Source organism: Ochlerotatus camptorhynchus, unplaced genomic scaffold, assembly GCF_037179485.1.
Source record: "Ochlerotatus camptorhynchus isolate MF236.1 unplaced genomic scaffold, CSIRO-AGI_Acam_v1.1 ptg000613l, whole genome shotgun sequence".
Classification (NCBI taxonomy): domain Eukaryota; kingdom Metazoa; phylum Arthropoda; class Insecta; order Diptera; family Culicidae; genus Ochlerotatus; species Ochlerotatus camptorhynchus.
Window position 1 is genome coordinate 59,798 of NW_027041092.1, and position 23,610 is coordinate 83,407.

The 23,610-nt window shown below is 45.3% G+C and overlaps 1 protein-coding gene across 1 annotated transcript; it reads right to left on the reverse strand.

Moving 5' to 3' along the window:
* Nucleotides 1-259: 259 nt before the first annotated feature.
* LOC135714113 (uncharacterized) lies at nucleotides 260-21,959 on the reverse strand. The gene is made up of 7 exons (XM_065237386.1): nucleotides 21,507-21,959; nucleotides 21,227-21,434; nucleotides 18,554-21,166; nucleotides 18,056-18,498; nucleotides 1,226-1,369; nucleotides 983-1,174; nucleotides 260-505 (listed from the first exon to the last, which is right to left on the reverse strand). The coding sequence occupies exons 1-7, from the start codon at nucleotides 21,957-21,959 to the stop codon at nucleotides 260-262; spliced, it is 4,299 nt and encodes a 1,432-aa protein (XP_065093458.1).
* Nucleotides 21,960-23,610: the final 1,651 nt, after the last annotated feature.

Sequence of the window (23,610 nt, forward strand, 5' to 3'; positions counted from 1 at the left end):
CAAGCAGCTTCGCCATGCAGCTGGTGAGCGAGATTGAACGGAACGCAGCGGGTCTGGTTGTCATCTTCACGGACAAAGGTAGACGTCGAAGCATTGGGTACCCTATCATGTCGGGTCCTGTCGAGGCAGCTCGCCCTTTCTCGAGAGCCCACAGAAGTTCGCTTAGGGTAATGTCGCTGTTGTACACGTCGTCCGTGTTTGGCGAAACATCTATGGACTCTCTTTCAGCTGCCGCCTTAGTCTTCTGAAAAGAAGTAGGTTAACTGGAGGTCGCAGATCTATCGCTGTAAAAACTGGTTAGCGCTTCCGCAGTTTCTTCGGGGTCATCGGTGAAGCCATCCGATCGCTTGAGTGCGATGGTACGTTGTTGTCGGCTGCCACGTAGCGTGTTCATCGTTCGCCACAGTTCGGTTGTCGTGCTGCTTGGTGCAATTTTGGCCACGAAGATCTCCCACGATCGTTCTTTTGCTTCCTTTATCGCCTTCCGTGCTACAGCTCTGGTTTCCTGAAACCTCGCCAATTCAGCGGGTTAATCAGGATCAGATGTCTGCAGCCGCCGCAGAGATCGAAGACACTTTCGTCGATGTCGAATCGCCGCCTTCGCTTCAGGGCACCATCATGGTACCGCTTTAGGCCCCATAGGGCCGCTGGTTTGCGGTATGGCACGAGTTGCTGCTGCAATTATCTTCTCCGTGAAGCTTTCTACGTCCCATTCAACATCTGGCCGGATGGTTTCTGCGGTGATACGTTCTTATAACGACCAATCAGCGCGATCGTACAACCATTTCCGCCACGTAGTTCGTGAGGATGACCACCCAGGAATAGAAACTGTTATCGGGAAATGGTCACTATTGTGCGTGTCCGGTAGGGTTCGCCATGTGAATCTGCGAGCCACACTCTCGGAGCAGAAGGTCAAATCGATTGTTGAGGTGTTGCCTGTGGCCGGGTCGATGCGAGTGGGTGAGCCATTGTTCAGAATTACCAGCCGCTTGTCCAAAGTAGCTTCGGAGATGAAACGGCCGAGCGCGTTCACTGTTTGTGATCCCCATGCTAGATGATGAGCGTTAAAATCCCCCAGAAACATGATAGAACCTTCCAGTCGGTCGAGTAGATCACTCAACGCATCCTGACACTGTGTTGAGCTCGGCGGGACGTAGATAGAGACTACAGTTATCTGAATCGGTGTGTGGATGCGCACAGCGACGAGGTGTTAGGAGGTGTCTACTTGCAGTCGCTCGAAGGGTATGCCTTCTCGAACAGCAATACCAACTCCGTCTTGCCAGTAGTGCGTGTTATTGGATTCCAACAGTAGCGTGTAGTTCTTGCCGATGTAGTCTGGTGGTGCGACAGTCTGATTCACCTTGGTCTCCTGGAGTGCAATGATGCAGGGTTCGAGCTCAGCTATGAGGAGTTTCAGTTCGCTGATGTTGCCCCTGAGCCCACGAATATTCCCCTGAAGTGCGAAGCAGCCACCGTGTTAACTGATACTAGCTGACCGTGTGATCCAGGACCGTGCCGTTTTGCACTGAAAATAAAGTTTCGTTTTTACAACCATCAATGTCTTTTACATAAAAATTATAAAGAAGGGGGCTTAAACATGAGCCCTGGGGGAGACCCATGTAACTAATTCGTGAAGTTGTCGAGTTTCCATGAGAAAAGCTCATATATTTCTCAGACAACAAGTTGCTCAAATAGTTGTTCATAATTGGTGAAAGCCCACTATCGTAAAGTTTATCCGAAAGGACATCGATACAAACAGAATCAAAAGCCCACTTAATATCCAAGAAAACTGAAGCCATTTGCTGTTTTTGCGCATAGGCCAGTTGAATTTCAGTTGAAAGCAACGCAAGACAGGCGCTCGTTCCTTTGCCTTTCCGAAATCCAAATTGCGTATCTGAAAGTAAACCATTCGACTCGACCCATTTGTCTAGACGAAAAAAAATCATTTTCTCCAACAATTTCCGTATACAGGACAGCATCGCGGTACGAGTTATAATCTGACGCGGGTTTTCAAATGTTGAATAAGTTCAACAAGCACTTCTTCGCCGCGACGTCTGGGAGATTTTTGAGCAGGTTGAACTTGATTCTATCCATTCCTGGAGCTGAGTTGTTACATGAGAGAAGAGCAAGTGAGAATTCCACCATCGAAAACGGAGAATCTATTTTATTGCTACCCGACGGACGATCACGAACGTTGGTTTGAACCGGCACCAAATCCGGGCAAACTTTCCGCGCGATGCTGAATATCCAACTGTCCGAGTACTCCTTGTCTTCGTTAATCGGTGATGACGCGTTTCGCATTCTCCTGCCGACATTCCAGAGCGTTCTTATGGAAGTCTCTCGCGACAAACCATCAACGAACCGACGCCAGTAACTATGTTTTGTGGCCTTAAAAGTTTTCTCGAGGTCGGTGTACTGCTCGAAATTCCCAGACCTTACCGTGTTTGCGGAATATTTTCGTCCAATGATTTAACGCAGTTTGAAATCTGAATTTTTGCAGATGAGCAGTTTGGATGTCGCCATGGGCATTCAACTACTCATCAACTCTTAAGAGTTACCAATTCAATTCGTTCCAACAAATCTGAAGGCTGCTCAACTTGAGTTGCTCTTCTACACATAGAAAAAGCATTCGACAGTACATGAAGGTTTGAATGCTAAATTAAAAAAAAAGTTTAATTTTCCTCTCTATATTATAAGATTAGTTCAAAATTATTTAACTAACAGAACTCTGGAGGTAAATTATCAAAATTCCAAATCTGATTGACTACCCTAGCAGCACACATGTCACTGAACAATTGTGGTTACTTGTGTGCCACTTATTCCAGTCACAATCACGTTGCAGCAGCTTATTTCGATCGAAGTGTGCTGCTTGGGTACCTGTGAGAGCTGGAGTTCTTCAGGGTAGCATTCTTGGGCCTATATTGTATAACATTTTCACTTTGGACCTTCCTGATTTGCCTCAGGGTTGCCACAAATCTTTTTTCGCTGATGACATTAAACTGAAAATAAAATTTCGTTTATACAACGAAATCGCTCGTGTGTTTTACGAATTTATTCGTTGTTTTCTGCAACGAAATGGATTTGTACATTGTATGAACCTAGTTTCGTTAGAACTGCCACACTCGCTATCGCTACACCCAACCAGCGGGCCACATGTGTTGGTTGTGGAAACCGAAAAATGTGGAGTGTGTTGCATGTATTTTTTTTTTCTCTAACATAAAACCACCGCGACGAGTAATTTGAGTTATTGTGGTAACTTGTATGTATTGGTCAAACCGACAATATTTCTAAAAAAAAAATATCCGATCTCCAAACCACAATCAGCACTTAGGAGACAATAAGCGCAGTTGTTGGTTTGATTGTACGAAGATGTATTTGTATATTACACGAATAAGGTGTAATATTGACATTGCGCCAGATGACAGGAAAAACGAATGTTTCATACCATTTATGAAAGATGTGTTGTATGTACGATATTGATTTTTACGAAACGGTTTTCAGAGAAATAACGAAAATACATTTTCAGTGTGATTGCGCCGACTGTTACCCCAAGCTTGATGTTTGGCGTTCAGGTGGCCAGCGATGTTTTCTCTCGTCGTCATGTTAGCTTGACAATATCTCGTCGCAGCTCTGCTGCCGACCCTACGGCTTCAATGATCTTCAACAGCCGACAGCAGATGTTTCTCCTTAGCGCATTGGCCACTCCTCCTCCAGAACAGGTTCGATCAAGTCTCACGAGCCGGAAATCGGGACGTTAATTTCGGGCTTCAGGTGGGTTCCAGTTATCATGACAATGTCGAGGTTTCGTTCATTGAGAAGCTCAACGAACTCGATGTTCTTGCTCTTAAGCGAGCAAGCGTTCCAGTTGACTAGCTTCAACACTTCAGAGGCTATACTCGATGATGAAAATTCCCAGAGTGTAAATCACAAACTTTTGGGCAAGCTGAGTGAATACGGGGATCAATTGCTTCGCTATGAACATAGGATCTGTGTTTTCTTTCGGTGGTGGTGCGTTTGACGACTCGAATTTCACGAAAGGTTGGACACCTCTGCGGTTAAGGACACCGATGCATTAGCAGCAGCCAGTCGGTTGTTGAGTGAGAGTGGCGGAAGCACCGGAATCGGCCGCCGTTGGCAAATGGAAGGTAAGTTCTGTCCGTTGTTTTCTGGTACCCTTCTGTGGCCTATTTGGTTGCTTGTGGAATCCTTTTTGCGCTCGTTTCGGGGAGCTCTTATTTGTGGCCAGATGTGCTGCCTCAAAAGCGCCGGAGTTGTGTTGTGTTGTTCCATGTGGCAATTTTTGGTTCCACGCCCGAACAGTAAACATTTCGTGTATTGAGGGACGTCACGATGGACTGGCTTGTACAATTCCCATTTTACCACGATGTACAATAGGGCTCGAACATTCTGCAGATTATTCATACACGTTGAATTCTTCTCGAGGTGGCCCAGATACAGCTGATCACGATACTTATGAGTAGCGTCATGACGAACCATCTTTAAAATTTGCACCAGTTTGAGGCCGCTCGCCTTCAATTCATCCGACTGTGTGTCACTATCCATGTCCAGGAGGCCACGCAGCAACACCTTGAGCGGCTTGTTGGCTTCGAGATCGTGGGAGAAATATTACATGGCTTATAGTGTTCCATCGCCGGGACCATCAGCTTGTAGCCCCCCCGTGCACAAGCGGATGGTAATTTGGAAACCTTTACTAATGTTAAAGCCTATAGTCTCCCGCAAGGGGCATGAAGTAGTTCGCCTCCTCGTGGTGTGCCCTGGAAACGTTAATTATCGAACCCAAGGGAGAGATATTGCGGCTAAACAAACTACAGCAGAGTAAGGACGCTGTAGCCCCATCCAGCTCGTCCCAGGAGGTCGATAAGCCCTGCACAAACCCTCGTTGTACAAAGGCAGGAGTGAAACCGGGTTCTTAGAGTGTAGACGACTCTGACCAAGTCGCAGCACACGCAGCTGGTACGCGGTCACATCTATCCTGTCCTGCCGTGGACAGTTGGCTTGCTGTCACGTCTGCTCTAGAACTCAGGCGAATAATTAACAGCGAACGATAAGAGGAAGGCCCTGCACAGCTGCTCACTGTGTAGTAGCGAGTATCACGTCTGACACAACACTAGTGATGCGCCATAGCGCAACCGGCCCCCTCCCATGACGTAATGCTTTCGGGCGGTTCCGTGGAGGGCGAGGGGCTAGAGCACAGGGTAAGGTTTAGTGGGTCGGGAGTGCTACTTCTCCCATCCCCACACCCTGAGTTATCTTCTCAGGTGTCCGTAGCAGATTCCCCCCTGTATAAAACTAAAAAAAAAATAGTCTCCCGCAAGCCGTCTAGGAAGCCTAGACCAAGACCTTTACGAAGAACGACGGAAGCTTCTCCTTCCTTTCCACCTTCGGTTCATCACCATTATATGGCGTAACGACGTTTGCCACCAGCTTCTTCGCTGTCAAATGAGCGTCGGCGGCATCTGATCGGGTTCGTTTCCCGGTCTGAGTTGTATTCGTGTCACCACGCGGCCGTTTCCCCATGCTGAGGTCTTGCGATGCTTCACCAAACACCGCGAAGGAGAGAGCGCTAACACTACCGCAACGAACTTTCCGAAAAATTCGAGAGAGCGGGCTAAAACCGAACTGACCTGCTTGACAATCAAGCGGAGAAACTGGTGGTTCACTTGGCTGGGATCTGTTGTTTGTGCGATCGAGAGTGATCACACGGGATGCTGTTGTATAGGTACCTACATCGCTTGGTAGGGAACGGTGTGCACTACTGTTGTGTGATGTGTGATGCATTACAATTGTTGTGGGTTTTTCGTAACTATTTCATTCAAATTCATCTATATTCCAATTCAAGATCACTTCTTAATCTAATTCATGAGGCAGCGGTTGCTGTATTTCCATCTGGGCTGCCAGGCACTTTGCCGGAAGTGGAGGCGGAACTATTTTCGCTGTCGGTTGGTAGGAGACAGATCTTCACAATCGGTCGGTCGAAGACTGCGCCGGATACAAGCCTGCCCAAGTAACATTGCAAGCTTTACAGAGGTTCAAAGCATTCTAAAAGTCTAAATCATGGTCTACAGAACCCTCATAAAAGCAAAATTGTTACTTGGGTGACGATCACCACACGGACTAGATCATCCGCGCCGGGATGTACTGCTTCGATTCGACCCATGCTTCACGTTAGCGGGGCCTCCCTTAGCTCAGTCGATAAAGGCGCAGCTACAAAGACCATGCTGGAGGTGGCTGGGTTCAATTCCCGGTCCAGTCTAGAAATGTTTCGGGTAGGAAAATTTCTCGCCTTCCCTGGGCATAGAAGTATGATAGAGCTTGCCACACAATTATGCCAATGCAAAAATTATACAGGCATGAAAAGCGCTCAATTAATAACTGTGGAAGTGCATCTAGAACACCAAGTTGAGAGCGCGCAATAAGCTAATATGCCAATAAATTTGAAATGCGAATAAGAAGAAGAAGTTCACGTGCGCGGGGTTGGGTTGTCGTCCTTCAGGAGTACCAGCTTGCCGACCAGACCATTCGCCTGCCGGTAGTAGTGCTTCGTACGTTGCTGCAGTTGATGAAGGTAGTCCGTCGACCAGAGTTTCCAAAACGTTTGGGTTCTGCGCTGTAAGGTCAGGCTCCGGGATTAATTGGAGTGCTGACCCGACCAGTAAGTGTACCGGTGTGAGGACTTTCATTTCGCTTTGGTCCTCGGATATGGCGGTCAGTGGACGAGAAAATTCCAAGCCGATGACTCACCGAAAGCGATGCTTGAAAACCTTTACCGTGGCCTCCCAAAGGCCACCGAATGTCAGAGCTCTCGCGGGGATGAATTTGAACTGAATGAATGTTTCAGAGCTGAGATCGTCAACCAATTCGAGGTGTATGGCCGCCGTAGCCATACGGATGAATGCAGCGATTCGTTGGAGCTTGCGTCGTTAGACGTACTGATAACTTCAGCCAAACGGGACCACAGAAGTCCACGCCCGACCATCAGCAGAATTTGACGTATCTCCATGCCAGGTTACGGAGGTTTAGGAGCTTATTACGGATGTCATTTCACAGTGAAAACTTGTCACTTGTCGCCACGGTCAAGTGATTTACATTTTATTTGTACGTCTTATTATCCCGAGCAAAGTCGGTTAACAAAATGAAAGCAAATCGATATTAAAGTGTGCAGTTCCTATCATAATGAAAACTCATTTTGATTTCAAATGTTGCGACATAAGTCTGATATCATATTGTGCTTTCATTATGCAGTCAAGACTTTTTAAATGAAAGCAACTTAACTTGAAGTTCTGCTGTTTACGTCTTGTTTAAAATTTAATTGAAATTCATCTGTCGTTGAACTAATGATTATTGTTTATTTGATTTGTTCAACACATTTTAGGTCATTCGTGACTTACCCGGGGTGAGATTGGAGCCCAAGTCTTTCAGCTTAAGAAACATGAATGGTAACCATTTACTCCAGGCCCGTATTCAGTTAAACATTATGAATGCAAAATCAGTAATCAAATTGATTTCATTGAAAGCAGGATTAGTTTTCCGTTTGCTTCAACAGTGTAAAATTTTGCTCTCATTTTTGCTGTGTTAACCGTTAAGTCAACCAAAATGAGATCAACTGGAGTATTCAAAATAAGTTACATCATAACAGCAAATTTTGATTTCAATTTGATCTTCAGCTTTGCTCGGGATGAGTATCACTTCCTTACCACCATGTAGTGACACCCGTAATAAGGCCCTTAGTAACCAAAAACGTTCACAGATGTGTGCGATCATCTTACGCGGACCACCGTGGAGAAGCTTCTTGTGCACCGATTCAACGAGCAGTTAGGGGAACAGGTGTGCTGCAGGCAAAATCATTGGAAGCTTGCGAGTGAACGAGTATGAAGAGTGGGTCAAGACACGTGAAGGGATTCAAGGTACGTAGTAGGGATTTCTTGAGATCCGCTTCGTATCTGGCCGGAAGAATAGCAATTTCTTGGCTGAAGCACTCATTTTGCACAACTTTTACAAGGCCTTCTTGTGCTTGGAGGAGTTCTGCTAAGGTAAGATACGGAATAGCTTGCAGGTCAAATCCAGCGATCTTGGTCCGACAGTACCACACGAGTGACGGCTGAAAGCGTACGAGACTTCACCTCGAGGACTTCGGGAGGAAAATCCCGAGCGTCTTGGACTGGAAACATACTTGGTGACTCCGTTGGATCGAACGTTAACCACGGTGGGCCCTTCCACCATAGTAGGATGTTGACGAGCTCACAGGGATCGACGCTCCTCGAGATGAGATCAGCCAGGCTCTCCAGACCAGCGACGTGATAGTTGTCTGGGAGTTATATAGTTTACCAAAGCAACGGATGCAGCCAGCAACAAGCACACTCACCGTATTTCAGGGACTCCACGAGCGATCTTAACGGTTGTGTACTACTGTGGTAGTGCACGGGTTCACACAAACTCCCGGAATTCTACCACTACTATGCGGGCAGTCTGATGGTCATCGGTAGGAGAGTGTAGAAAACTGGGAGAATAGTTAGTAGAAACAGAACCGTCGTCTCAATCAGTGACAAGGGGGAAACCCTTGTTATCGTGTTTTTAATTGTTTACTGTTGGCCTTAACAATAAATGTTGTACTACACAGCAAAAAAAATTAATTTTAATATCACATCAAAGTGGATGCACTTCAATCGTGTCGAAAATATGGTGTAGTATTACTTGCCAAAAAGGACAAAATTATCATTAATACAGTGCATGAACTGACATTACGCTGCTTTTACTGCATTTGTTTATTGTTGTGGCCATAAAAATTACATTAGATTTTCGACATGATTGAAGTGCATCCTCTTGGATGTAATATTAAAATTTATTTTTTGCTGTGTAGTGAATAAATCATAATCATCATCATCATCATCATCATCATCATCATCATCATCATCATCATCATCATCATCATCATCATCATCATCATCATCATCATCATCATCATCATCATCATCATCATCATCATCATCATCATCATCATCATCATCATCATCATCATCATCATCATCATCATCATCATCATCATCATCATCATCATCATCATCATCATCATCATCATCATCATCATCATCATCATCATCATCATCATCATCATCATCATCATCATCATCATCATCATCATCATCATCATCATCATCATCATCATCATCATCATCATCATCATCATCATCATCATCATCATCATCATCATCATCATCATCATCATCATCATCATCATCATCATCATCATCATCATCATCATCATCATCATCATCATCATCATCATCATCATCATCATCATCATCATCATCATCATCATCATCATCATCATCATCATCATCATCATCATCATCATCATCATCATCATCATCATCATCATCATCATCATCATCATCATCATCATCATCATCATCATCATCATCATCATCATCATCATCATCATCATCATCATCATCATCATCATCATCATCATCATCATCATCATCATCATCATCATCATCATCATCATCATCATCATCATCATCATCATCATCATCATCATCATCATCATCATCATCATCATCATCATCATCATCATCATCATCATCATCATCATCATCATCATCATCATCATCATCATCATCATCATCATCATCATCATCATCATCATCATCATCATCATCATCATCATCATCATCATCATCATCATCATCATCATCATCATCATCATCATCATCATCATCATCATCATCATCATCATCATCATCATCATCATCATCATCATCATCATCATCATCATCATCATCATCATCATCATCATCATCATCATCATCATCATCATCATCATCATCATCATCATCATCATCATCATCATCATCATCATCATCATCATCATCATCATCATCATCATCATCATCATCATCATCATCATCATCATCATCATCATCATCATCATCATCATCATCATCATCATCATCATCATCATCATCATCATCATCATCATCATCATCATCATCATCATCATCATCATCATCATCATCATCATCATCATCATCATCATCATCATCATCATCATCATCATCATCATCATCATCATCATCATCATCATCATCATCATCATCATCATCATCATCATCATCATCATCATCATCATCATCATCATCATCATCATCATCATCATCATCATCATCATCATCATCACCACCTTAATGGACGAGATTAAAGCGAACGGCCTCAAGTCGGTCGAAATCCACAAGATGACCCGCAGCAAGGCCATCAAGTATCGTGACCAGCTCTACCTGGTCCATCTGTAGAAGAACTCCACAACCGTGAAGGATCTCCAGACGACACGCACACTGTTCCACATCCTAGTGAAGTGGGGACCCACCGTGGCGTCACTCAGTGCTCGAACTGCCTATTGTTCGGGCACGGTACCAGGAACTGCCGCATGGCCAGCCGCTGCATCAAATGCGGCAAAAACCACAAGATCGACGACTGCGACAGCATCGAGTTAGCCGCTCCCACATGCGCCAACTGCGGTGCCGCCCACAAGGCCACGAGTAAGGCCTGTCCGAAGCAGGCCGAATACGCCGAGATCCGGAAGAAGGCCTCGTCCAACAACCAGCCCGGTCGCAAGAAGGTTCCGGAAAACAACGCGCAGAACTTTCCTCCGATAATCACCGGTCCAACCACGGCCAATTCCAGTGTTGCCGCCGGTCCCGAGAGTTTCGGGCGGCTCGTTCAAAACCTGGACGACCGTTGCAGACCATTCTGGAAGGTTGCCAAGGTGCTGAAGTCTCACCCCAAGCCCATTCCACCACTTAGAGTCAATGACGAACCGCTAATCACCAACGAAGAGAAGGCCAATGCGATTGGGGAGCACATTGTCCAGTCGCATTTGCTTCGCTCCACAATCCCAAGTCCAATCGAGAACCAGGTTGCGCAGTGCGTCCAGACGTTAGATGCCTCCCCTTGTGCCGTCCCTCCAGAAGAACGGATTACAGAGGAACAAATTTGCTCAGCGCTGAAATACAGTAAGAACATGAAGACTCCCGGGTTTGACGGAATATTCAACCTAGAGTTGAAAAATCTCAGCCCGAGGGTGCACTCACTGCTGGCTGCCATCCTCAACAGATGCTTGGAGCTGCACTACTTTCCAAACATCTGGAAGGTGGCATAAATCATCCCGATCCGCAAACCTGGGAAAGAACCTTCACTACCGTCAAGCTACAGACCGATTAGCCTGCTCTCAGCGCTGAGCAAGCTGTTCGAAAAATTGATCCTCTGCCGACTGAACAAGTTTGTGGAGGAACATGACATTCTTCTTCCGGAACAGTTCTGATTCCGCAAAGGGCATTCCACCAATCATCAGCTAGTGCGGGCGATGAATAACATCCGAAGTAACAAAGCTGTATCCAAGTCCACAGCCATGGCCTTGTTAGACGTCGAAAAGGCGTTTGACAATGTCTGGCACGATAAGTCCGCTTTGTAACTCCAACTTTCCACCATACCTTGTGAAAATCACCCGTAACTACCACCAGCAAAGGTCGTTCAGGGTGTCGTTGAAAAGTTCCCTTTTGGGACAATTTCCGATTCCAGCAGGAGTTCTGCATGGGAGTCTGCTGGGACCACTGCTTTACAGCATCTACACGTCGGACAACGATCATTTTCCTTCACAGACAATCGCCAAAACTTAAACCGTCTCCCTCCTGTACCGTAATAATCGATGGTACAAGGGTCGAGTGGTCCGCTGATGTTACTTATCTCGGGATGTTGTTCGATGAGAAGCTCCTGTTCCGCTCGCACATAGAGAAAACCCTAGTTAAGTGGTTAGGTGTTTGTATCCGCTCATTTGCCGCAGATCCTGCCTCTCAAGGCAAAACAAACTGGCTGTCTACAAACAGATCATAGCCCCCGCGATCTTCTATGCCGCCCCGGTGTGACAATCGTGCGCTCAGACCCACAGGAACAAAATCCAGGTTGCACAGAATAGAGTGTTGAGGATGATCCTAGATCGTCCATTCGACACAAGAATAGCAGACCTCCATCAAGAGGCAGAAATTCCCAAAGTAGATTCCAAAATTGAGGATATGACTACCAAATTTATCCAAAAATGCAATCTTCTGAACATGCTTTAATAAGCAATTTGTACATAGTAGGTTAAGTGTTTATAGTAGAGTAGGTTAGTTTTAAGCTGTAAATAGTAGTATTAAGTAGTTTCTTTTCAAATTCTAAAAACAAAACGAACCAATCCCACCAAGGTGGTCGACCGTTTAAAGGGTGATACGGTCAAAATTTGGTCAAAAGAAAACGCGTGTAAATCGGTGAAATCGTTTATTTAAAAAATCAAATTAAATTTCTTTTTCAAGTTCAATTAGTATAAAATTCAGGAAAAATATTCAGTTAGGCTTCCGCTTTTCCAAATCCGAATTGCCGGGCCTTACGCTTGACCCCTGCCATCAGATTTTGTACAGCCACCTTGTCCACCTTCTTCGCCGCAGAAAGCCAGTTTGCCTTGAACTGCTGCTCGCCCTTAGCAGTTTTTTTTTTGGTCTTCTTTAGGTTCCGCTTGACAATAGCCCAGTATTTCTCAATTGGGCGGAGCTCTGGCGTGTTGGGAGGGTTCTTGTCCTTGGGAACCACCTGCACGTTGTTGGCGGCGTACCACTCCATGGCTTTTTTACCGTAATGGCAAGATGCCAAATCCGGCCAAAACAGTACGGAACAACCGTGTTTCTTCAGGAAAGGCAGCAGACGTTTATTCAAACACTCTTTCACGTAAATTTCTTGGTTGACAGTCCCGGAAGCTATGAAAATGCTGCTTTTCAAGCCACAGGTACAGATGGCTTGCCAAACCAGATATTTCTTTGCGAACTTTGACAGTTTCATGTGCTTGAAAACATCTGCTACCTTTCCCCTTCCTTTTGCCGCATAAAACTCCTGTCCCGGAAGCTGCTTGTAGTCGGCTTTGACGTAGGTTTCGTCGTCCATTACCACCCAGTCAAACTTCGTCAGCATCGTCGTGTACAGCCTCCGGGATCGCGCTTTGGCCGTCGTATTTTGTTTATCATCGCGATTTGGAGTCACTACCTTCTTGTAAGTCGATAGTCCGGCTCGTTTTTTGGCTTGATGCACGGTTGTAGAGGATACACCCAACTTATTTGCGGCATCTCGGAGAGAGAGGTTAGGGTTTCGCTTGAAACTACCGGCAACTCTCTTTGTCGTCTCAGCGGCTTCCGGTTTTCGATTTCCCCCCGATCCAGACTTCCTGGCTGTTGACAAACGTTCCCCAAACACTTTAATTACATTTGTAACGGTTGATTTGGCAACTTTTAGCGATTTTGCCAACTTTGCGTGCGAGTAGCTCGGATTTTCGCGATGCGCGAGCAAAATTTTGATACGCTGCTCTTCTTGCTTGGACGGCATTTTGACAACTGAAGAGTGAATTCCAAAATCAAAATAGGAGCAACATTCTACACACACACACCTTCAAAATGAGGGGTGTTCAGATTTTTTAAATGCAAAATTGAAAGAAATACGTCAAGTTGATATTGACCAAATTTTGACCGTATCACCCTTTACTAAGTCTAGGACTAATTCTGTAAAACAAATTTTGAATTTTGATTGCATTGAAGAAAGCAAATAAATCACTTAGAAAAATGTATATGGTAATCATCCAAGTTGAACTGAAATAAAGATCATTTAAAGTAAAGTAAGCTTGAACGTGTGTAATTGAGTGGTGGAAGGAGACACCATTATCAGCGACACGATAGGCTTGGGTGATGTCTTCGAGGTCACGTACTTCTAAGTCGATCAGATGAACTGGTTCGATGATGTTGTTTCTAGGGTCTTTCGCCCGTTTGAGTTCTGGATTTGATTTTGTTGGGAAACATTTAACAGGCAGCTGGAGGAAATTTCATCGCCTCGTGATGTACCAAGTGACTGACTTCAGTGTTAAATTTGTGCAGTTTATTTTCTTGCGATAACAGAATCCTGAGCGAACTTATCGAAAATCATCCGAAAAATAATCCTGCGATAAACACGTGAGCAAACGCAGCAAACCAAAATCGCACACTCTTGCCGCCGGTATCAGCCCAAAGTTGTCCAATAAAGTAACGCCTCATTAAAATTCCGCCGTGCGAAAGTGGTGCCCTCCGAATTATTTTTCCATCACTGGTTTTTTTCCTTATAATTTTTTTTTTCGGTTGGCCGACCTGCTGCGATTCGATAAAACTTTGCCGTTGATAATGGAAGCTGCGAAAAAGTGACACCTGATCGAGCCACCAACGGATCACGGCGCAAGAAGAAGGAAGATGCTCTCGCAGTCCCGGAATCAAGTAGGCCTCGCGAAAGGTTAATGGGCGAATGCACTTTTATGCTCATGTAAATAATAATTTAATCAAAGAAGATTAACACTTGCGTCTCGTAAAGTTGGCTAGTTTATGGAAAGGTACCGGTCGTGTTGGCCGAAAAAAAGCGGATTACCCACCAGCTGTTAATTGCAACGGCAACCGGAATGGGTTTTGGCAATCACGCAACAATTTCTGCTTTCGGGTGACAATTTCGGGCCCGCTGTCAATCGTTCGGGCCAATTTAGTGTCGATTCCTGCTCGCTTTGATGAGCACAAACTACTCTTGCGCGACGCATCCATTTTTTTTGGGGTTGCAATTTTAAAAATCCACCTTGCAACATCAACCAGGTACGAGCGAAAACGAGTTCCAACTTGGTGTTCGATATTTACCTGTGCGCAGTTTTTTTTTTTTTTTTTGTTGCTTCGTTCATTTTCGCTTCCTCGTACGCATGAGTAATGAGAGTTTCGTTCATTGGACAGTTGCGTACTTTTTGGGCTTGGCCTGGGCAGGCCATGTGAACGGCGACAACGAAATCACGATGCCAAACTGGTCTGGTACTTGCGCTGGGTCCGTTTTCTCACCCCTTGAGATCCAAGTCGGCGGCGACCGAGACAAAGTGAAGAATCGGTCACGCACCCGCCACTGACAATGCCTCGTTCGACGACGACGCAACGGTCCAAGAGGGCGTTGAATTATCCCTTTGGCTCGATGGTGTTGTCCTGCTTCCGCAGCGAGGCGGGTAGCCATTTTGGAATTTTTCCGAGTGCTTAATTGAATTTCTTTTTTCGTGTATTCATCATTAACAATGCAGCAAAATCACGCTCATTAGTCGCTTAAAGAGAGGGCTTGTTTCGTAACTATTGCACCTTTCCGCGTCATTTAAGCTGCTGCCGCAAGAACACCCAGGTCCATCTCCCTGTCCTGGCTCCGTAGCCGTAGCCACCGGTCATCATTTGTCACCTGGACAACGTGCGGCTCCTAATGGCCTTCTTTGTCGTCTCTTTTTTTGCTCGCCCTCAGTCAATGAAATATTTCCCCCTGTCCCAAGGAAAGTGCCATGCCAACAACATGAGCCATTACGAGAGAAAATTGATATCTTTTGTCGAATCTTTCGCTCGCGGGCCAGTATAATGGATTAGCTTATGGTTGACTCTTCAGCGTCGCGCTTGGAGCTGCTTTTTTTTCTAGGTCGCCCGAAGGTTTATTTAGATAGGAAAAAAAAAATCGGTGTTAATTAGCTAGGAGTTTTCAGGTGACAAACCTCAGGCGGGGAGATTCGTTTTCTGGTTCAGTGGGCTGATTTCCGGTCCTCGTGAATGGGTGTTAATGATAGGTTATTTTTGAGAAGGGAAACCAACATTGCACATCTCTAGTTGGTGAGAAATTCGGAACATGATTTTAGAGAGGTTATGTGAATTGTTGGTGTTTAAATGCTTTACTTGCCTCGAAGGGACAAGAAGCCTATCGATGTGTTAAAACCAATCATGCGATATGTATATCAAATCAATCGAAAATGCAGAAACAAGACAAGCTGGTTAGATAAAGTACCCAGGACCAGATTGGCCATCTTCGGGCACGTTTGGGGATATAATCTAACATGATTCAGTCGAAATATCAATTCACATGAGTGATAAGAATATAAAACCACACAGTTCGAAAAAGTAGTGTAAATTTCTGTTCAGTATGATGCACATAAATGGAGCGTCACATATCATATAGAGTAATTCGGGGCAAAAGAACGCATGGGGCAAAAGTACGCATAGGCCTTTTTGAAATGTTCGAACATGAAAACCTGGCACACTGTATGGGTTCGACACATCATTCGACCAGCTGATCACAGGTGTAAACATAAGTGATTTGAACGTAGTGGCGTGAAGTTATGTGGTAATTTGTGTTTTGTGCAGTTTTGATCTAATTTTCAACATTTTGGGGATTATGTTTTGACCATTTAAAGTTTAGAAAAAACTACAAGGGACAGCCCAATGGGGTTGTACGCAATGATGACGTAGGACTACGTGGTATGATATAATATATGTTTTTGTTAACTGCAGCAGGAGCTTGTGTTTTATGTAGGAATAGGAATTTTAGCGGGGTTCTTTCTGTTTATACTCTTTAGTATGACTATGATTGCCCTGAAAAAAATCTTTTGATATGAATTTTAGTTGGGACATGTGCAGAAAATTAACTCTTTTGGAAAATGTTGGTGGCCCTGAAAAGGGCCGATGGTAGTACAGGCTTAAAGCCTTTGCAAGATGATGATGATGGCCGCAGCGAAGGAAACCTCAACCTCGATACGATGAATGGACATTCGGAAGAGTCTCGGCGCGGCTGCTGCTGGACACGGGTTGACTAGGTGGCTGCGACGGGTTGGAAGGACGCAGTGAAGGATACCTCAACTTCGCTACGAGAAATGGGCACTCAGAAGAGTCTCGGCCGGTTGCTTCAGGATTAGAAGCTTAGTTGCTACTGTTTTGCTGGTCCCTCTTGCTGATCGTCACGATGGTTCTACTTCCACACAAAGGTTGTTGGTTATGTGACTAGATGAGTGAAAATGAAAAATACATCAGAGATTTTCGAAAATGTCATTGAGGTTTAGTGTTTACCTATGGTTAATTGATGATTAAATAAAAATTATTGCAGAAAGTAGGGGCACGGTTTGTTGGTTGTGAGGTGCTACGATGAATTAGCACTTGGAAGAATCTTGGCCTGGCTGCTGCTGGACACGGATTGACACGGTGGCTGTGACGGGTTGCAAGGGCGCAGCGAAGGATACCTCAACTTCGCTACGACAAATGGGCACTCGGAAAAGTCTCGGCCCGGTTGCTTCAGGATTAGAAGCTTTGTTAATTTTGCTGATCGTCGCGATGTTTCTATTTCCACACAGGGGACGTTGCTTTGTTGGTTGTGACTAGATGAGTGAAAATAAAAATGCATCAGATTTTCTAAAATGTCATTGAGGTTTAGTGTTTACCTATGGTTACTTGATGATTAAAAATAATTGCAGAAAGTAGAGCACGGCTTGTTGGTTGTGAAGAGGCGGTTGGCTGGCGACTGCAGGAAGTAGAGCTATGTGGCGTTTTGTTGTTTGTGAAGGGGCTCGTTTGTACCGGAGGAAACGTCGAGAGACTCAACAGGCAAAGGCAACAGGATGCTCGTATTGATATTTTCAGAACAAGACAGAGCTTAACCGGAGGAAGGCCGAAACCCTCAACCGGCAAAGGTGACCCGACTGTGTGAAAATTAGTGGTACCGATGGTACGAAAAGTACGTGATATATCTTTTCTGTGTAAGTGGAGCAGTATCCTTTGCAAACACCATATCTATACACGAGCCCTTCAACGTGGTTGGTTGCTGGGAATCCGAGACCAAGTTCAAGTTCAACAGGTTTGCAATGAACTCGATGAATTTGATGTTCTCTGCCTTAGAGACGTGTGGCGTTTTGTTGCTTGTGAAGGGGCTCGTTTAAAGCGGAGGAAACGTCGAGAGACTCAACGGGCAAAGGCAACGTGATGCTCGTATTGATATTTTCAGAACAATACAGAGCTTAACCGGAGGAAGACCGAAACCCTCAACTGGCAAATGTAACCCGTTTGTGTGACGTGTCTCACTAATTTGCAGCAGACAACAATGTGAACAACGGCCGATGGTACGAAAAGTACGTGATGTATCTTTTCGTTGCAAGTGGAGCAGTATCCCTTGCAAACACCATATCTATACACGAGCCCTTCAACGTGGTTGATTGCTGGGAATCCGAGACCAAGTTCAAATCCAACAGGTTTGCCATGAACTCGATGAATTCGATGTTCTCCGCCTTAGAGACGTCGATATTGAAGTCCCCAGCTACAATGATTGGAGTTGGAAAATGTTTGTAGAGGGTCAGGCTTCTAGCCATGAACGCTTTGGCGAGCTTGATCGGTGTGTTCGGTGAAACGTACACGCTGAATAGTACCATTTTGCACCCATCAACTTGAATTTCCGCAGCGCAAATATCTCCATAGTTTGCGGCTTCAACGAAAATGGGATCATGTCGTTCACCCAGCTGAACAATCGTGTGCGACGTTGATACTGGTGAAATTGATGCCTTCTCGTAAATGGCCACGCCTCCTGCCCTCACATTTTCTCGCTTGAATTTCGCTATGCATATGTAACCTAGAAAAAATAAGCAGAATTATATAAAGTCAAACAATTGAAAGAATTCATTTACCTGATATTTCCGAAGACTCATTGTCGTCCATCCAAGTCTCACTCAGCGCCAAGAAATCGGCTCTGGTCATGACATGGTCAGTCGACAGGTCCTTGGAATGCGCATTCAGGCTCTGGATGTTCAGGGTCATCAGTATAACAGAGTGATCAGCGTTATCGAAGAACGCGATCAACTCGTCACTGAGCGTCAACAATTTGTGGTTTTCTAACCGTTGCATCTCGTCACGGAGTTCCTTCATCTTGGGGGTGTTGCTGCCCTTACCGTGATGAAACACGAATGAATTGGCGGAGTTTGTCATGTAGAGCCCCTGCACTGAACTCACACGTGACATGGCGACGTATACCAACTGCTGCTCCTGGCTCTTGTCATAATCGATAACAATTTCCGCGAAAGTAGCTCCTTGTGACTTGTGAATTGTCAACGCACAGGCACTAACGATGGGAAATTGTATTCGCTTGCATTTGATTACACTGCTTAGCTTGACGTTGACCGATCGCTTGTAGATCGGTGTCCAGTCTTGTTGCAGTACGCCAGGTTTTGAAAATACAAGCGGCCTGGATTTCACCCGAAGTTTCGCACCAACAGCGTCGTTATCAAATTTGAACCACAAGCGACACGCAGACTGCTGGGGGCCATCATCGGTGTGCTCAATGTACCTGAGTTCGCCGATTGCTCCATTGACGAGACCGTCCTCTACTTCTACGTTGGTCGTTATCATGTATGACATTCCAACAACCAATCGTAGAAGGTATGGAAGACAACCTGTTTCAGCGACACTCATTTTGTGTAGTTTGGTACGAGCACTGGTTAGCTGAGCAGCGTCTTGGTATCCGCTGATTACATCCTCGGCAGTGCAATCCCATCCATCACGGTTGCTCAAGGCACCATGATTATACGCTTCAACAGCGTTATTGCGATGGTATAATCGTATTGCGTTCGGAACATTCTCCATGCACCATTCGACTGTCCGGAACCTGCTTTCTACCAGCTTGGTCTCACAATCCGACAACCGCTCACCATTTCCGATCTTTGTTAGAATGGAGGAAAACTCAACATCGGTTTGTCGCATCACTTGGCGCAAAGGGAAGTAATCCAGCGTTTGCCATAGTGCTACACCACCGATGGAGTTGTTCGCGGACTTAAAAGCGGGTCTCGCATTCACCGGAGGAAGCTGTCGGAAATCGCCACACATGATTACGTCTTTTCCGCCGAACGGAAGATCGTAATCACCGGTGATGCTTTGAAGCCGCGTGTGGATTGTATTGAAAATGTTTGCTCCGATCATGCTAATTTCATCGATTATTATTAGCTTGATGTTGGCAAACGATTGTCGATACAGCTGCAGGAGTTCGAACCGGAGTTGCCCATGGTGTCTTCGATCCATGGTTATGTGGAACGCCGAATGGACAGTTGTTCCCCCGATAGCCACGGCAGCCTTTCCTGTCGATGCGCAGGCGACATAGGCGTTATTAAGTGCATTATGTTGCTGGCTAAAGCGATTATATGTCTCCATCAGGACATGGAGCGTAAACGTTTTACCGCATCCAGCCGGCCCGGTAAAGAACAACTGGAGAGGTTTTCTGCTGTCATCAAAACAATGCAGGTTGTCGATTACTTGCAGTACAAGAGCTCTCTGTTCAGCATTCGTTTTGCGAACCAGAGCACAGTAATCCTGCTTGCTCATAACGGTCGTCCGCTGTTTTATGACGGCAGATAGAGCGTTCGTGGGTAGTAAGCGGATGTCATCATCGTTGGGTTCCATCACGATGGCTCTGGTACATTCATCACCCTTTTCTGTTGCTACCGCCTCCTGTGCATCTGGAGTTTCCTCAACGCTTACCCTCAGGTACTCATCGATTATCTGCTCCAGGTTCAGATCACAGTCGTACTCTTTACGTTTCGCAAGGATTGCCTGTTCGTGCTGATCGTATAGCTGCAGGAACTTGTTTTGGTCGAGAATATCACACAGCTCATTGCGAAACGGGACGAAGAGGAGTACCATTTCACGCTTGTAGTCCGAAAGCTTCGACATGTCATAGCTACACCATTGCAACACTCGGTGAAATTTCCGAGCCCTGTAAGAGTTGCTGCTGCGTTGCTGCTGGTAGAGGGCTGCGAAATCGGCTAGACACAGATCTTCCAGGTCGTTACGAGCTTCATACTTCTGTATGATATTCAAAGTCCATACATAAGTCGAATCGTCACTGATGCTTTCGTCGTCCATTCGCTGATTTCGTTTTCTGGACTTAATTCGCTCGTGCGGCCACATCGTTGGAATGAACTGCGTCGCTCGGCTTGCTTCCGACATCGGCTGACGTAACAAATACCACGATGCTTCTTGAGCAGACATCTCCACAGAATTCAGCATCTTGATGCTGACCTTCTTCAAGAGAGCGGTGAAGTCTTGATCAGGGAACTCTTCTTGCAGCTTGATGAGATCCCGCTGGAGACAGCTCACTCCACGGTTGGTCTTATTTACGTATTCAACCACGTACGCAGCGCAGGTGTACTCGTCCAGGATGAATTGCAAGTCCATGTTCGAGCCGAGGTGGCTTGCTATCCACGGGTTGAATGGGTTTGTCCATAGTTCATTCATGGATCGCTTGAACAGGACTGTTGGACGGCGAATTGATACTCCAATGACGGCTAGATAACAATCAGGAGTGCAATTACAATCGCTAAGAAATGCTTCCAATGTATCATATGTTTTCGTTTCCAGAGCCTCTCGCATTATCTTGGCTTTCCGGGTGAGCCGATCCCTGCGGCTATCATCGGACGCAATCGGAAGCAAAACTAGTGTCCGATCCATCGGCCAGTACGGAATATTGAACCGACAGTGGTTTTCGTTCCGCTTGAAACATGTGAAAGTATGCTTATGGACCTATAATAATAAAAGGTTTAATAAATAGATAATTTTAAACTAATATTAAATACATAATAACATTGATCTTACTTGATACCCGTAAGTATTCGGCAAATCTCTGACGCTAACGGAACAGAGATCTTTAATCAGCTGTACGGTTTTTGGCATATTTTCACTGATTGCTTCCCGGGGATCCTTGTTCAGCCATAGCAAGATGTGCGCGTGAGGACTTCCACGGTGCTGAAATTCAATCCGCTTGAAATAATCGGCCACATAGTGCTTTCCGAATGGACTGTAGTGCCGCGACATCAGCAGGAGCATGATAGTGTCAACCAGCTTGTTGAAGTACACACAGCACGTGACTGGATCGTCATTGACCAGAGTTGCTCTTTGTAATGCAGTCAATTCCTGGATAGGATCTGTTAAGTCATTGCCATTGTGTCCCTCTGACAATCGATGTAGGAGCTTCAACAAATGGGGCCACTTCATCTCATTTGCACTGAGTGTGAGGAACATCGTAGGCTTTCCCAATTGTCGCATCATGGCGAACAAATCTCTCTTCCTTTGTTGCCAATACTGTACTGAATTCGGTATTGACTTGAGGAAGGATAGATTTCGATCAATGCACTGCTCCATGAATTCGCGGTCCTTAAGGTTGGCACGTGTAATATTCGCGGTCCCCATGCACTTAAAAGTGCATTGCAAGCCTTCGGAAACTCTAAGGCGAAGAACTTTCATTGCCATATACAACAAATGTTGTGGTTTGGCCCCACGCCTGTCTCGGCGACGAGTTTCACTGGATGCCATCATGAAATATGTCACCCGAACACCTGGCTTGAATTTCCGTGGATGGCCGAAATATATGGCAGGAAAAGCTAGCTCTTCACCGTGCTCGTCGTAAATCAATGACAGAGGAACCCTGTTTTGCGCGGGAGCGATCTCCAGGCATTTGTCCTCATTCCAAAGGAGCGTTTCCTGTTGCCCGAGCAGCAATTCGGTCTCGTTATCCACGGCAATGGTTTCCAGCTCAATTTGAGGATCCACTGCAGGGGTTTCAAGATCATCTATGGCGATCTGATCAATTGTGATCCCGTAGTGGCGATACAGTGGTGTCGTAATCAAATAAGAAAGCCACGCTTTAACCGTAGTTTTCTTTATAAAGCCGGACAAGTACGATGACTTATGAATTACGTGCTTTTTGATGAACACGTTGAAGGCCTGATCATCATCGAGCTGACGGGGAAGAGAGTGTACCATTTGTGCAACATCCACGGGACAATTGATCACTTGCCCGATAATAGAATAGCTGCCTGTAATTGAAAACATAGTTGATAAATTATAAGTCATCAAGCATTGCAATTTCATTTTACCTGCTGCAAATCGCAATCGGCGGATTTGCATGAATGGCAACCGAGGGGATACCAACCGTTCCGTGACGACATCAAGTGGTGGCAGTCCAGATGGCTTGTCTGGAAATGCGAAACCGTTCGATTTTGCGAAAGCCGGAACTTTTCCTCGCTTCAGATTGCTTTGGCAAGTCTGGCAAGCCAAAAATCCTTCAACGGATTGAAAAGATCCACTGTCAACCAACGCAGCCGCACCCACTTCTGTCAATGGTTTCAAATCATTGGTAAACCATAGTCTGTCGCATATGTCGCATACAGCACCGAACACGTTATCGATGAACCGCTTCGTGAACTCACGATTAGCGCGATCAAAATTTGGTGGTAAAATAGACTCTAAAAAGGAATAATAACAATAACATAATTATTTTGTATGCACGTTGACATTTTCGCCTCAATTACGTAACGAATGCACTTGAGATTACTTTTCGTCAAAAATCTATGAAGTTTAAGGTTTTACTCACCCTGACTTGAATGCTCAGGAAACGATGTATCGATTTCCATAGTCTCCAACGGCGTGGCAATATCGGCTTGTATTTCGAAACCGGAAAGCGATGGAGAGATAATGACCGTATCGGGGAAATGTTCCATGACTACAGCATCACCGGCGAAAGCAGCTTCATTGTTAAACAAAGTCGGCAGAATAAAACAATTGTCACCTGGTTCATCGACGATGCCTTGCACTCTGTTTGTTTCTTCAACAACAGAACGCGGCGGAGGAAACACTAAAACACACATTTGAAAAAGCAACATTCCTTTGTCCTAAACCCTCAAATGGTTTTAAGTACAAA

Excerpts from the sequence above, each read along its gene's own strand:
- LOC135714113 (XM_065237386.1), bottom strand. The coding sequence starts at position 21,959 with ATGATGCGACAATTGGGAAAGCCTACGATGTTCCTCACACTCAGTGCA. Across the intron at positions 21,167-21,226 it reads GGAAGCATTTCTTAGCGATT|TCCTGTTCAAGCGATCCATG; the intron begins GTAATTGCACTC and ends GCCGTCCAACAG. Across the intron at positions 506-982 it reads CTACTTTGGACAAGCGGCTG|GAAACCAGAGCTGTAGCACG; the intron begins GTAATTCTGAAC and ends GCGAGGTTTCAG.